At 42.6% G+C, this 14,759-nt stretch overlaps 1 protein-coding gene across 3 annotated transcripts in view; it reads right to left on the bottom strand.

Annotated features, from left to right (window-relative positions):
• The window catches only part of SMAD2 (SMAD family member 2), an 82,597-nt gene that overhangs the window by 24,752 nt on the left and 43,086 nt on the right, over nucleotides 1-14,759 (bottom strand). For 2 of the 3 annotated variants that reach the window (XM_054032388.1, XM_054032389.1), the window contains exons 3-4: nucleotides 1,847-1,936; nucleotides 561-754 (exon numbers count right to left, since the gene is read on the bottom strand). In XM_054032388.1, coding sequence (XP_053888363.1) covers nucleotides 561-754; nucleotides 1,847-1,936 — 284 coding nt within the window. The remainder of the gene's footprint in view (nucleotides 1-560; nucleotides 755-1,846; nucleotides 1,937-14,759) is intronic. The other variant, XM_054032390.1, reaches the window with a different exon arrangement.

The following is a 14,759-nucleotide window of genomic DNA, read 5'->3' as shown; positions in this document are numbered from 1 at the left end:
GGAAAGTAGAATATAAAACATTAGTGAGATCCCGTAAATATCTATTTTACTTCTCTATGTTCTACGAAAACCAGATCTTCAGATATGCTGAGCTGTTTTGAAACTCAGGCAATTACAGAGTAGTTCTAAATCAGTTATCAGAAGTATCAGATTTGTAAAAAGCCTGTTTAATAAGACTATTCCATATCAACTAACTTGGACATAGTCATTTATGTTTTCAGTAGTCAAAGGCAGGTGGATTTCACTACACTAATTGCAGACATTTTCATGCTAAACTGAGGGTTTGAAACTGTCCAACATAAATAAAATACACATTTTAGAAGTTTTTCTATATTACCACAATTGAAAAGTTAACTGACAGTCAAATTATTTGAGTTTGCAAAATCTATGCTATTTTTTCATCCAAATCTTGCCATTTTGGCAAAACCGCATGGACAACCCTTTTCTGCTCACTTTTGTACCCTAAATATTACTAATGGACTCCAACTAATCTATTAAGAGTTTTCTGGGTAAACATTGTACTGGGGCTTCTTTAAAATGTCTAACGGCAGTCTTCCTACCTGGTGTCTCCACTCTCTGATAGTGGTAAGGATTTACACATACTTCATCCTTTTTAAGATTAAAAGCATATTCACAGTTTTCAATTGCCTTAAGTTCATGGTGACTGTGAAGATCTGGCCAGCGCCACAAGCGGCAGTAAATAACATGTGGTAATCCTTTACGATGAGATACCTGTAGACGGCCATCGAGAGACCTATATGGGGAAGATGTTCAAAAATATTTACAGGCTGTATCTTAAAAATCATCATAATCAAAAGGTTGGGGAATGGGGGGGTTGAGTGTTTTCTCTACCCCCTCAGAAAACAAAAGGATTACAATATTTAAACTGCTGTTGCTGGAGAACTTCAGAAGGTAGTATTTTTAAAGTAACTTGAGAAGCTCTAGCATAAGTTAATGCCAATGAGTTTGGGATTCATTAAAAAGCCATTCCACCTCCAAGCACATAAGATGAATACTTCATATGAATTTGACAGGTACAAGACATTTGTAACATTGCACACGATGAACAGTCCCTCGATTTCTACCCTTCAGGACTACACTGTAGCATGGATGCTTTAAGCAGAGTAATTTCCAGAGGACTTCAAATAAACCTAAAGCAGTCAGCTGCTCAGGTGATCCACATGGCAGTATAACAATAATGCAAAAAGCATCAAAACACATCTTGTAAAAGGGTGCAATTTAATTATGTATTTGAGTATTCATGTACCTTGCTACCAGTTGAAAGTGTTTTGCTAGTTTTAAGACAGACTGCATAAGCTTACACAAATGCAGATGTTTATGATTGTTATGGGATGGGAGAGACAAACCTCAATACACAAAGTAAAGGTGACATGAAAAAATAAAAACCCTATTTAATTTTTTTTAAAGAATAATTCTTTAGATCTTGCTAATTGATCAGATATGTGCTACTAGTTCAAAAATCTATGACATACAAAGCAATTTAAAAACTTTGTATAATTAGGCCTAAGGAGTTAAGTGTGCTAACCTGGTTGTTAAAAATACCAAAACACATTAGCGCTTGCATTTTCCAAGTCTTCCCATTCTTTCAATGGCATTGGTGTGGGAGGAGGATTATTCCAGAATTAGAATTTTCATTGGTCAAAACATCAGCTGAGAATCTTTTTTTAAAAAAATAGTGGCAAGCAATTGTTTTTAGAGTGCTGTACCATATGATAACTAGGAAGCATTTTAGTAAAATTTACAGCAAAAGCATCCCTCTACAGACCCTCCAAAGCCAATCCCTCCCACAAGATCTCTATGATGAGACAGAGGGCAGCATATTCACCTGGTTTGTTCAGAGAAGCTGTAAAGGCCTGTTGTATCCCACTGATCTATCGTATTTGGTGTACTCAGTCCCCAAATTTCAGAGCAAGTGCTGTGCATAAATTGAAAACAAAACAAAAAACAAAAAAATTGATGTGAATATGGAAACATGGTTATTCAAAATACCATGATGTAAAACATGGAAAAGTGTACATAATACTTCCTTTCACATAGAAGATATAGCATTAGATATCAGTTAAACCTAACACAAATGCTCTATTTTCTATATGAAGGAGGCCAATAAAATGAAACATGTGACTCAAGGTAAATGGTAATGTTTTAAAAAGGTGAACAATTTCTCTGACTTTAAGACATCAACATAGTTGTAATGTCCCTTAAAACACGCAAAACTTCATCAACCTGGCTGTAAACAAGATTTTAAAAACTAATTTTTTTTAAATAAACCTATTTAAGAAGTTCATAAAGTAAGGCCATGTGCATCTTAAGTTGAACTGCCACAGCATAAGGAGAACAACTTCTAGACATCACCATGTCAGTACCAATCTAATATTTCCATTCAGATGCTAGCTTACTGTTTTTTCCCCCCAAGTTAGAAAAACTTCAACTCATTTCAGAAGAGTGCCTGTCTTCTTGTTAAGACAATTACAGAAAATGATGAGAAATCTTAATTAAAGCACGTATCGAATACTATTTTCTGCTCCCACAGTGTATGCAAAAAAGAAAATAGTCTAACACAATAGCTTCAAAGTAGCCTTAGAATTACATTTTAACTAATGACTACCAAAACCATAAATAAGTGGGGGGAGGGAAACGGGAGAGGGGACACACCCACCTTCCCTTACCATTCTGTGAAAGATTTTTTTTTTGCTAAATCAGTTCTGAGATTTTATAATGGATCGCAGCAGTGAAAAAAATCCTCCACAATAATAATTACAACAGTTTTAAGTGAAGAGGAGACAGTGTGATGTTGTAGACTGGGCAGCATATTTCTGGGAGCGAGATATTCGGTGTCCATACCCGGCTCTATCAGACTCTCTCTGTGGCCTTTGGAAGTCAACAATTTTGCTTTCCCATCTATAAAAACAGAATAACCCTTGCACCTCAGAAACTTAAGAGAATGTTAATGTTTGGATACAACGCTTTGAAATGCCAAGCGCCAGTTATAAAGCAGTCTTAAGTTTGGTTGCTGTAGTTCTTTAATGTTATTAACACACTTTTAAAATGCTACCATAGATTAGAAATCCAAGATCTCCAAACCCTTATTTACAAGCTCAAGCTTTGATATTTAAAATTTAACTATTAAAATTAGCGTAACATATCCTAGACTAAGAAGTCAGAGGTGAGTGCTAATGAGCAATTTAAAAATAAAAAGCAACATTTCATTTTCGCACAAATGGTTTGTATAAGAGTGTTCTATTTTGCATAAAGAAACTCACCAAACGGCAACCATTCAGATACACACCCTTTACAACCAAGTCTCATTCAATTTATTGGAATTTTATTTAGCATCTATGTGTCATGGAAAAACAACAAGATAAGGAACCTGAGTGAAGGATCACCTTTGGTTTGGTGATCACTTAGACACTTTACTAATGAAATTTTGCAGTCTTTTGGCTAGATCATTTCCTTTAATATACATCTCTATTGCTAAGATGCCTGGGTCTAAAGACTCATTAGTACATACCATGTGCTGGGTATTAATTGACATATGAAGCCTTTATGGTTTTATGACTGGAGTTGGTTATCTTTGAGATGTGGCTCCTTCAAATACAGCAGTAATGTTTCAAACCTTACACTAAATTGTATGGATTACTTAGAGCATGATAAATGCAAGCAGCACTTTAGTCTAAATGGCTAATGACTAATTCCAAACACTAGTGGAGATACCAAGTTGTTAGCTCATCCCAAGTGGCTTGGAAAACACAGTATTAGTCAACTGATCTCAGGCAAACAACATTCCCGATTGATCACATATGACACTATTTTGCAATGAACCCTGGAACACTGTTCTAAGGAGTGAAGGATGCTTTTATTCAAAAAGTGAGAATACTTAATCACAAAAGTTATCAAGTCCTTTATTGGGGGAGGGATAACTTAGTGGTTTGAGCATTGGCCTGCTAAACCCAGGGTTGTGAGTTCAACCCCTGAGGGGGCCATTTAGGAATCTGGGGCAAAATCAGTACTTGGTCCTGCTAATGAAGGCAGGGGACTGGACTTGATGACCTTTCAAGGCCCCTTCCAGTTCTAGGAGATGGGATATTCTCCATTAATTTAAAAAAAAAAATAAAAAAAAATGTATCTTTCAACAGGACCAGAGTGCAGGCAGTATGTCACCCATTATGATCCAGGGCACATTTGCTTAGAACAGAGGTAACATCAACATGAGCTTTAGGGCTAGCTTACACTGGGTCTTCACCTCAACTCCAACCATCTATGACAAGCCACTGATATAGATGTCCTGGTACAAATATCAAATATATTCAGGGGAACCTATGATTTGCATGGATGGAACTCGCTTGAAACCAACTTGTTACTGCTCACTGTGGCAAATCTATACCGACGTACTATCAAAGCTGCATCCAGAGCCGTTCCCCTTTTTGTGCCCCACCCAGAGATTTCAGACCAGATGGTGTCCAAAAAACCACCAGTCCAAGAAATGGAATAAGATTTTAAAATGTTCACTTTTATTCTAGATAAACTGATTAACGGAATGAAAAATCTTTCAAAATGGAACAGACATTTAAAAAAAAAAAGAGACTGCATTCTGAAGCAAGCCTTGATAATAAAAATCTGAGATAATCCAACCTGCTAGCCTTCCTGGCTCCAATGCCAAAAAGTAGAATCACTCCCCACATATAAAAATGGGCCATTCCAGTCTAAGCCTGTGTTTTCACATAACTTATTTTGGGATGAAGAATCACTCTCCATGAACAGGGAATTTGGGGGAAACAATCTACTGCACTATTTGAGATTGCAAGACATTTGATCCTTTGGAAGCCATACTGCATTCTAAAAACCAATTATTCAAGATTGATATGGGCTTCGACCTCTGTAAGAGTGACTTGATTTGTTTTTAAAAGAATTTCAAAGGAGCTGTGGCCAAACACTCCACTGCTTGAGTGATCCATATTTGTTTTAGCCACTTAATTTGACTCTGATGTCCTCACTTTTTCGGTATGAGGTGGGTCCATCTCCCCCTCCCCCATAAGGGATTAGAGATATAAATTTGTCAAAATGCCATACTTGTTTAAAAATCACTTGTTTTTCTATAGTCCTGTTATCACCCCTGTAACACATGACTCTTAAAAAGGGTAATGTAAACTGATTGCCCCAATCTCAAACTAGGATTCATGTATGTATACACCTTTATCCCGATACAACGCTGTCCTCGGGAGCAAAAAAAAAAAATCTTACCACGTTATATCTAACTTGCTTTGATCCGCCGGAGTGAGCAGCCCTGCCCCTCCGGAGCACTGCTTTACCGCGTTATATCTGAATTTGTGTTAAATCGGGGTAGCGGTGTAGTTACTTAAGGACTTCTCTATCTAGGTATAACCGAAGATGAGAATTTAAACCAATATAGCACCAGCACCCTGGCAGACATTCCAGTACGAGTGTCTTTTTTCAGTTTAGTTTGTCTCTTGGGAAGGAGTTTAAGCTAAATGGAAAAAAAAGGCACTCTTGTACCTTAATACAAATCTCCACACCGGGGGCTATAGTGATATAACCGCTTACATGAGAGTTTTGATAGGGCCTTGTATAGTCGCCCTTAATCAGAAATGTAGCTGTAAACAGGCAGAAGCTGAGCTGGTTTCCTCATGATTTTTAAACTGGCTGGATTTTAGAGAATTGCCAAATATGTCTTTTAGTCTTCATGGAAAGTCCTCCTTGAAGAAACTGGGAGTGCTGCTTCTGCATCAGATGGAACTGAGAATCTCCATCATGAAGGGAGGCTAGCCAAGTTGAGTTGCACGACAGCCCTTAAGTCCTAAGGCTCCTGGAGTTAGGAGGAAGGGAAAGTCATTCCCTGGAAAGAGAAAGCAGACCCTCTGGAGTTGGAATATTCCTTGTATTAACATATTATTTTGGGTAAATGGGGAATTTTCAGGGAAAAGGACAAAGCCCTGACAAATATCTGGTTAAGGCAGAAAACAACATCATGGACAATTTGGTCCTGTATATCCAAACCTCTGAACTGACCACAGGGCAGTTGTGGTTCAGTTCAAGATCTCCCTTTAACTCAGAATTTAAATACATGCTTCTGCTGGGGGATCTTTGGATGCCCAAACCTTTCCACAGAGTGAGCTGTAAATGCTGGATCTGCAAGCTGCCTCTTTCTCTGACTACCAAAAGTGACAGTGACCAGCACAGTGAGATTCTTTAAGTGTGACTCTTATTCTACTACCACAGCCAAGTATCAGAGGGGTAGCCGTGTTAGTCTGAATCTGTAAAAAGCAATAGAGGGTCCTGTGGCACCTTTAAGACAAACAGAAGTATTGGGAGCATAAGCTTTCGTGGGTAAGAACCTCACTTCTTCAGATGCAAGACTTGCATCTGAAGAAGTGAGGTTCTCTTGCATCTGAAGAAGTGAGGTTCTTACCCACGAAAGCTTACGCTCCCAATACTTCTGTTAGTCTTAGGCCTGGTCTACACTACGACTTTAATTCGGATTTATCAGCTTTAATTCGAATTAACCCTGCAACCGTCCACACAACGACGCTATTTATTTCGATGTAAAGGACCCTTTAAATCGATTTCTGTACTCCACCCCGACGAGCGGAGTAGTGCCAAAATCGATTTTAGCAATTCGAATTAGGGTTAGTGTGGCCGCAATTCGATGGTATTGGCCTCCGGGAGCTATCCCACAGTGCATCATTGTGACCGCTCTGGACAGCAATCTAAACTCGGATGCACTGGCCAGGTAGACAGGAAAAGCCCCGCGAACATTTGAATTCCATTTCCTGTTTGCCCAGCGTGAAGAGCACAGGTGACCACAGATAGCTCATCAGCACAGGTAACCATGCAGGCTGATAATCGAAAAAGAGCACCAGCATGGACCGTGAGGGAGGTACTGGATCTGATCGCTGTATGGGGAGAGGATTCAGTGCTTGCAGAACTTCGTTCTAAAAGACGAAATGCAAAAACTTTTGAAAAAATCTCCAAGGGCATGATGGAGAGAGGCCACAATAGGGACTCAGATCAGTGCCGCGTGAAAGTCAAGGAGTTCAGACAAGCCTATCAAAAAACAAAGGAGGCAAACGGTCGCTCCGGGTCAGAGCCGCGGACATGCCGCTTCTACGCCGAGCTGCATGCAATTCTAGGGGGGGCTGCCACCACTACCCCACCTGTGTTCGTGGATTCTGGGTCGGGCATAGTCTCATCAGCGACGCCTGAGGATTCTGCCGATGGGGTAGAGGAGGAGGAGGAGCTTGCAGAGAGCACACAGCACTCCATTCTCCCCAACAGCCAGGATCTTTTTATCACCCTGACTGAAGTACCCTCCCAAGCCTCCCAAGCCAGTACCCAAGACTCTGACCCCATGGAAGGGACCTCAGGTGAGTTTACCTTTTAAAATATAAAACTTGTTTTAAAAGCAAACGGTTTTTAATGATTACTTTGCCTGACTTTGCATTCGCGGTCAGTTCAGCTACTGGAAAAGTCTGTAGCTACTGGAAAAGTCTGTTAACGTGTATGGGGATGGAGCGGAAATCCTCCAGGGACATCTCCATGAAGCTCTCCTGGAGGTACTCCGAAAGCCTTGCCAGAAGGTTTCTGGGCAGTGCATCTTTATTCCCTCCTCCATGGTAGGACACTTGACCACGCCATGCTTGCAGCAAGTAATCTGGTATCATTGCCTGACAAAGCCTAGCAGCATATGGTCCCGGTGTTTGCTGGCATTCAAGCAACATCCATTCTTTATCTTGTTGTGTAATCCTCAGGAGAGTGATATCACTCCTGGTAACCTGGTTGAAATACGGGAACTTAATTAAGGGGACAGAGGTGGCCGTTCCTACTGGGATGTTTGCCTGTGGCGGAAAATAAATCCTTCCCTGCAGTTAGCCAAGCGCAGATGGGAAATTGGCCCTGAGTTTTTCGCGTTTGGCTAGCAGGGATCTTCCCTGTTACCAGCCACGCGGTGGGGGGAGGGGTACCGTGATCATCCCAGAGAATTCATGGCGGGAGGGGGGCGGCGGCGGGGGGGGGGGGGGGGGGGGTTAGTTTGTTTTCTGGTGCTGCTGAATGTTAACAGAAAAACCGCAGCACTCTACTTGCCTGAAGGGGCCCAGACAAGCCCCCCCCCACTGCCCCCCCCCCCCCCCCCAACTGGCTGAGATTGGCCAGGCTTCTGCAGCACTCTACAGGCTATGCTTGGTATGTGGGAAAGGAGGGTGCAGAAGCTGTAAAACAATGGCTTACCATGGCCGCATGCAAGCCGAATTCTGTTGCCCAGACCTGTGATCTCTAGCAGCAAAGCCACAGGCACTCAGCATTAAGAGGCAAAATGCGACCTTGCACAGAAATCACACGTGCTATGTAATGTGAACAGTGTTGGTCACCGTGAAAGAGTATAAGCATTGTTCTACAAAATGTAGCTTTTAAAACAATTCTCTCTTTTTTCCCCTCCCTACACCAGCTGCAAATTCCTCAAGCCTCCCTCCTCCATCCCGAAGGTTATCACAGATAAGGCGTCGTAAGAAGAGAACGCGAGAGGACATGTTTTCGGAAATTATGGAATCCAGCCGCAGTGACAGAGCTCATGTGAATGAGTGGAAGGAAACAGTTTCAAAGTATAGGAAAGAAGTCAGTGAACGTGAGGAGAGGAGGGACCAACGTGAGGAGAGGAGGGACGCTCGAGGTGAGAGGTGGCGGCAGGAAGACCAGAGGATGAAGGATGCAATGCTGGGGCTGCTCCGGCGTCTGGTGGAGGTTCAGGAACGGCTGCTGGAAAACAGACTGTCGCTTCAGCCCCTGTTCCACCCTCCCCCCTCCCCATGTTCCGTATCCTCCTCACCCAGACGTGTAAGAACGCGGGGGGGGAGGCTCCGTACACCTTCCCATTCCACCCCAGTAGACAGCCCAAGCAAAAGGCTGTCATTTTTTTAACCTTTTCTTTGTGGCTTTTTCCTTCCCAGCAATCCTCCTCCCAAATACCACCCGGGTTCCCTCCCTCTTTTTCTAATCTATTAATAAAGAATAAATGATTTTTAAATGATAGTGACTTTATTTGGTTTGAAAGAAAGCTGGGGGAAGGGGCAGGGTGGGTTCCTTACAGAAAATCAGTCAGTAAAGGGGGAGGGTTTTCATGAAGGAGAAACAAACAGATATTTCACACGGTAGCCTGGCCAGCCATGAAACTGGTTTTTAAAGCTTCTCTGATGCACAGCGCTTCATGGTGTGATCTTCTAATCGCCCTGGTGTCTGGCTGCGCGTAATCAGCAGCCAGGCGATTTGCCTCAGCCTCCCACCCCGCCATAAAGGTCTCCCCCTTACTTTCACAGAGATTGTGGAGCACACAGCAAGCAGAAATAACAATGGGGAGATTTCTTTGGCTGAGGTCAGAGCGAGTCAATAATGATCTCCAGCGACCTTTTAAACGGCCAAATGCACATTCTACCACCATTCTGCACTTGCTTAGCCTGTAGTTAAACAGCTCCTGACTCCTGTCCAGGCTGCCTGTGTATGGCTTCATAAGCCATGGCATTAAGGGGTAGGCTGGGTCCCCAAGAATAACTATGGGCATTTCAACATCCCCAACGGTTATTTTCTGGTCCGGAAAGTAAGTCCCTTGCTGCAGCCCTTTAAACAGAGTAGTGTTCCTGAAGACGCGAGCGTCATGAACCCTTCCCGCCCAGCCCGCGTTGATGTTGGTGAAACGTCCCTTGTGATCCACAAGTGCTTGCAGCACCATTGAAAAGTACCCCTTGCGGTTTATGTACTCGGTGGCTTGGTGCTCCGGTGCCAAGATAGGGATATGGGTTCCGTCTATTGCCCCACCACAGTTAGGGAATCCCATTGCAGCAAAACCATCCACTATAGCCTGCACATTTCCCAGAGTCACAAACTTTCGTAGCAGCACCTGAGTGATTGCTTTGGCTACTTGCATCACAGCAGCCCCCACAGTAGATTTGCCCACTCCAAATTGATTCCCGACTGACCGGTAGCTGTCTGGCGTTGCAAGCTTCCACAGGGCTATCGCCACGCGCTTCTCAACTGTGAGGGCTGCTCTCATCTTGGTATTCTGGCGTTTCAGGGCAGGGGACAGCAAGTCAAAGTTCCATGAAAGTGCCCTTACGCATGCGAAAGTTCCGCAGCCACTGGGAATCGTCCCAGACCTGCAACACTATGCGGTCCCACCAGTCTGTGCTTGTTTCCCTTGCCCAGAATCGGCGTTCCATGGATAGAATCTGCCCCATTAACAACATGATCTCCAAAGCACCGGGGCCTGTGGTTTCACTGAATTCTGTATCCGTGTCTGTGTCCATGTCCTCATCATGCTTGTCGCTGCGCTGCCACCGCCGCTGCCTCCTCGCCTCGTTTTTCTGGTCCTGGCTGAGCATAAACTCCACGAGAACGCGCGAGGTGTTTACAATATTCATGACTGCTGTCTTGAGCTCAGCGGGCTCCATGCTTGCCATGGTATGGAGTCTGCAGTGTTCACCCACCCAGGAAAAAAGGCGCGAAAATGGTTGTCTGCCGTCCGTTGCTTTCATGCAGGGAGGGAGGGAGGAGGTGAGGCTGTACCCAGAACCACCTGCGACGATGTTTTTTGTCCCATCAGGCACTGGGATCTTAACCCACAATCCCAATGGGCGCGGGAGACTGCGGGAACTATGGGATAGCTATGGAATTGCTACCCACAGTGCAACGGTGCAGAAATCGACGCTAGCCCCGGTACTTGGACGCACACCACCGAAGTAATGTGCTTAGTGTGGCCACATCCATTTCGACTTTATACAACCTGTTTTTCAAATCCGAATTATCTAAATTCGGATTAATCCCGTAGTGTAGACATACCCTTAAAGGTGCCACAGGACCCTCTGTTGCTTCTTACCACAGCCAGTGTGCTTTCAGCCCTTCCATTTAATTTCCTCCGAAAAGGAGATTAGAGTTCCAAAGGAAGCAATTCTGGGCTAGAAATTGTCCAAATGGAGCCAACAATTGCAGTAAAGCTTCCATAAATTTGCGGCAGAATGCTAAAGCTGCTTCTTTCAATGAGGAAGGTACCCTGGAATGTAGTGCAGGACGAGTGGGTAAAGGAAGAGCCTAACTAGAAAAGGTAAGAAAAAACTTTTCATTGGCTGTATTGCCTAAATCTGGACATAGGGAAACAAGTGCTAGTTTGCATCAGTGGACTTGTAGAAGGGTAATGGACTGGAAGAAATTAGTTTCTGATTTGAATATAATGAATGATTTACCTGAAAATATGGATAGCGGGAGAGGACAGTTGGTTTGACCTATAATGGTAAGGTGGGCAAAGTGGCCTCTTGTCATTCAGTGAGGTGGGCAGGGATACTGCCCTACATCATGTTTCAGAAATCTATTTTGCATTACCTATATATTTTGATATAACCTATATAGGAAGGAGCAATTAGTATTAGGTGGCAAAGCAGCTCTTACCAAAGAGTCCACAGACTCCAATGTAAGTTCTGGAATGGTACAGATCATACGTAGAGCATCTGGCTCCAAACTCTGGTCATAATTCAAATACTCTAATAGGGTCTACCCTACCAGCCTCTCTATCAAGAAAAAAGTGATTAAGTGCAGTGTTGAGGGATTTTTAAAAACAAAAACTCAATTTTAACATTTATTTCAAGGCAGAATATACTGCCTTTCATTTGGAAGAGTGCATAGAACATTACAAGCACTTACGGACACCTAATGGGCAACTTCAAGTATCTGCCTATACACTGGCTGTAAACAAAGGAATTTGTTTGAGTAGTAACTAGTAAGCATCCTGCAAGAAGGCTCATGCTAGTGTTTGGTGCTGTGACCGTACAATTTAGAAGGGGAGGAGGTTTCAGAAACTGTTCAAATAGAATGTAAAGTTAAAATCCATTAACTTAGCATGGAGGTTTCTTGGATGTTATAAGAATTGGAGAGTAGATACACCCCTAAACAAAAAGTATAAAGGACAGTGTGATGAAATGGCAAGACATAAGATAAAATTTGAGCCAAACAGGAGTCAGACTAGAAGCCAGCTGAAGAAATAACCAACAAAATGCAACAAACAGAGATAAGTCAGTAGGGAGAAGAGAATATGGAAGAGCAATTAGCAGGATAAAAAAACCTGAAGTAATTCTTAGCATATCAATAGTCGGAAGCATGCAAAAATTGTGATGAACCTACCACTATCCTTTAGGGCTTTACGAGATTACCACCACCACCAAGTGGCAAGTTTAATATCAGTTCCTGACTACAAATTATGGAGTGAGGGAACAGGACTTTCCTGTGCACAGCTGGACAGAAAAGCTGCTGCAGCTTGACTATTACTTTTAGAAAAGCCTGCAGTCAGCATAGTGTTGACTGACATAACTGTAAGTGACAGCGAGGCATTGGGCGGAGGCAGTGATTGTCATAGTTCAATTTGTGTCAGATTTCTCCTTGGGTATTACATGTCTCTTGTTAAATATCATGTATAGCAATCCGTAAGGAGAGTGTGGAGTAAATGATCAGAAGTGACAATTCAAATCAACACGAGTTGATGGCATGCCATGCCATCATTAGACTGAAGTGATGGCAGCATTTGACTTGAGGGTTTAAAGCATTTCTGTATCTCATGCTTTAGGTATGATTTGTTGAGGTGCAAGAATATGGTGGTTTTGGTATTAGAACAGCACACTTTAGGTGCAAGCTACACAGAGCCTCTCTTTTCAAGAAGTGTTGTATGAGGTTGCAGGACAACTACCACATCAAATAAGTTAAGTACACTACAATGGACTGTTGATCTCTTAAATGTTCATGAAAGGCATAATTGGGTTCCACTTTCCTTGTCAGTCTTGCAAAGGAGTGGAATGGCTGCAGGGGAGAGGGAGAGTAGGGACAGTTCAGCTAGAGACAATACTGCCTGTTGAAGTGGCAGTACTGAGTAGGAGAACAGACACTACAGTGATACAGCTGGCCAGTATGTGGGTCATTAGTTTCCCAGCATGCTTATTTGTTAAATTTCACTTCAGAATGGTGTTGGCCATTTGCATTTCTCTTGTTCCTGAAACAGTCTTGTATTATTTCCCTATGCTCATGCCTGAACTTATCATATCCTTTGGAGGTGACCCTCGTTTTGTGTTTCTTCTTGAACCTGTACACCCAGTCAATGTCTATGTCCCAAGAGCAGTTCTTGCAGGCTTTTACTTTTCCCAGACATTAGGTTCATGAGCCTTTCCACCAGTTTTAATCCAGTCTGCCTGTCCCCACACCTATTCGGAGTCATCTGTAGTGCAGGAGCAGCAATGGAAATGAAAAATAAGTTAAAGTTAACCATTGTAGTACTCTAGCCATCCTTTTAAATACTAGGAGACAGTAATGAAAGTAACAGCTTGTTTAAGTTCTCATTCTACTCTTTCCTGAAGGGTTCATTGGACCAGAGATGGTAAGGATATTAGAATTCACACTCGTTGTAATGAGTTGGGACATAGAAATGCTTGATTACTGCAATAGTAGAATGGAGATAAGGCTTGTTGCTGTCACTTTATCTGAATTAACAGAGGTTACTTGCTACAAGCAAACAGAACCCTCACACATCTTTGTAGAGGAGCCCATCAATGGGGGAGAGGAAGACAAACAACTGTCCAAGTAATGGAAAAGCTGATTAGTTTGCTGTACTTACTGTATTAGTGCATTTCTCCAAAATTTGATTGCAGTGCTGGAGAACTTGCTTTGAGTTTGCTATAACTCCAAAGAGTTGAGATAAGATAGTAACCATAACCAACTGGTGTCCTACTAGATTTATAGAAGCCTGAGTCACATCTGACAACAGGCATAAAGCAGTGTCATTATTGCTCTTATTCGTGGTTTATTTGTACATCACTTGCCTGGAAAATCTGTTTAGGCCTATTTTCATACATTAAATAGCAAAATAATGAAATTTAATTCCTGGAAGAACAGATGAATGCTAATTATATTAACATGAATTTGGATAGAACTCAGTAAAGCAGCGCTCCGGGGGGTGGGGGAGCGCTGTGCGCTCCAGCGGATCAAAGCAAGTTCGATATAACGCAGTTTCACCTATAACGCAGTAAGATTTTTTGGCTCTTGAGGACAGCGTTATATCAGGGTAGAGGTGTACTAAATACTTTGTCCATAGTGATCAGTGTAATTTCTTGCCATATGTTTGATTTTTAGAAAATAAAATTGTTGTTACTAAGTATAAATCCTTCCCTTCATCTCAATATGCCTTTTAAAATCTGTTTATCTGTCATTGCTCAGCAATCCATACAGCTGAAAGGGAGGTCACCATAGGGTATGCCAGGCTGGAGGGGGGACTGAATGGAACGAGGAGGAGTTCTATAGGTGCCACTTGTGGGACAGAGATGGAGGGGGAGAATACTATGAACTAAAGGAGCTCTTGAGAGCATAAGAACTCAAGAAGCAACTACTCAAAACCACTCTGCAAAAGTCAGCCCACTTACATAAAAAGTTGTGTACTCAGAGTAAAGGACCCTTGTATCCAAACTCCTCCTTGACAACACAGCTAGGCCACTCTCTCTTGATCCTTGCTACCTGAAAGTAGATCTTGAGATCCTCACACAATGTGTGCTCTCTCCTGCTCCAGCTTAACTCTCTGGTCCATCAGCGTTCTCTGAGTCAGTTACCCCTGTGCCTCCATGCTATCCAAAAGCACCTCTGGGTGGAAGAGTTAGTCCTAAATGGATTCCAAGCTCTCACCTTTTCTGCCCTGAGCTTGAGATGATGAGGCC

Source organism: Malaclemys terrapin, chromosome 6, assembly GCF_027887155.1.
Source record: "Malaclemys terrapin pileata isolate rMalTer1 chromosome 6, rMalTer1.hap1, whole genome shotgun sequence".
Classification (NCBI taxonomy): Eukaryota; Metazoa; Chordata; order Testudines; family Emydidae; genus Malaclemys; species Malaclemys terrapin.
This window is presented reverse-complemented; position numbering and strand designations above follow the sequence as displayed.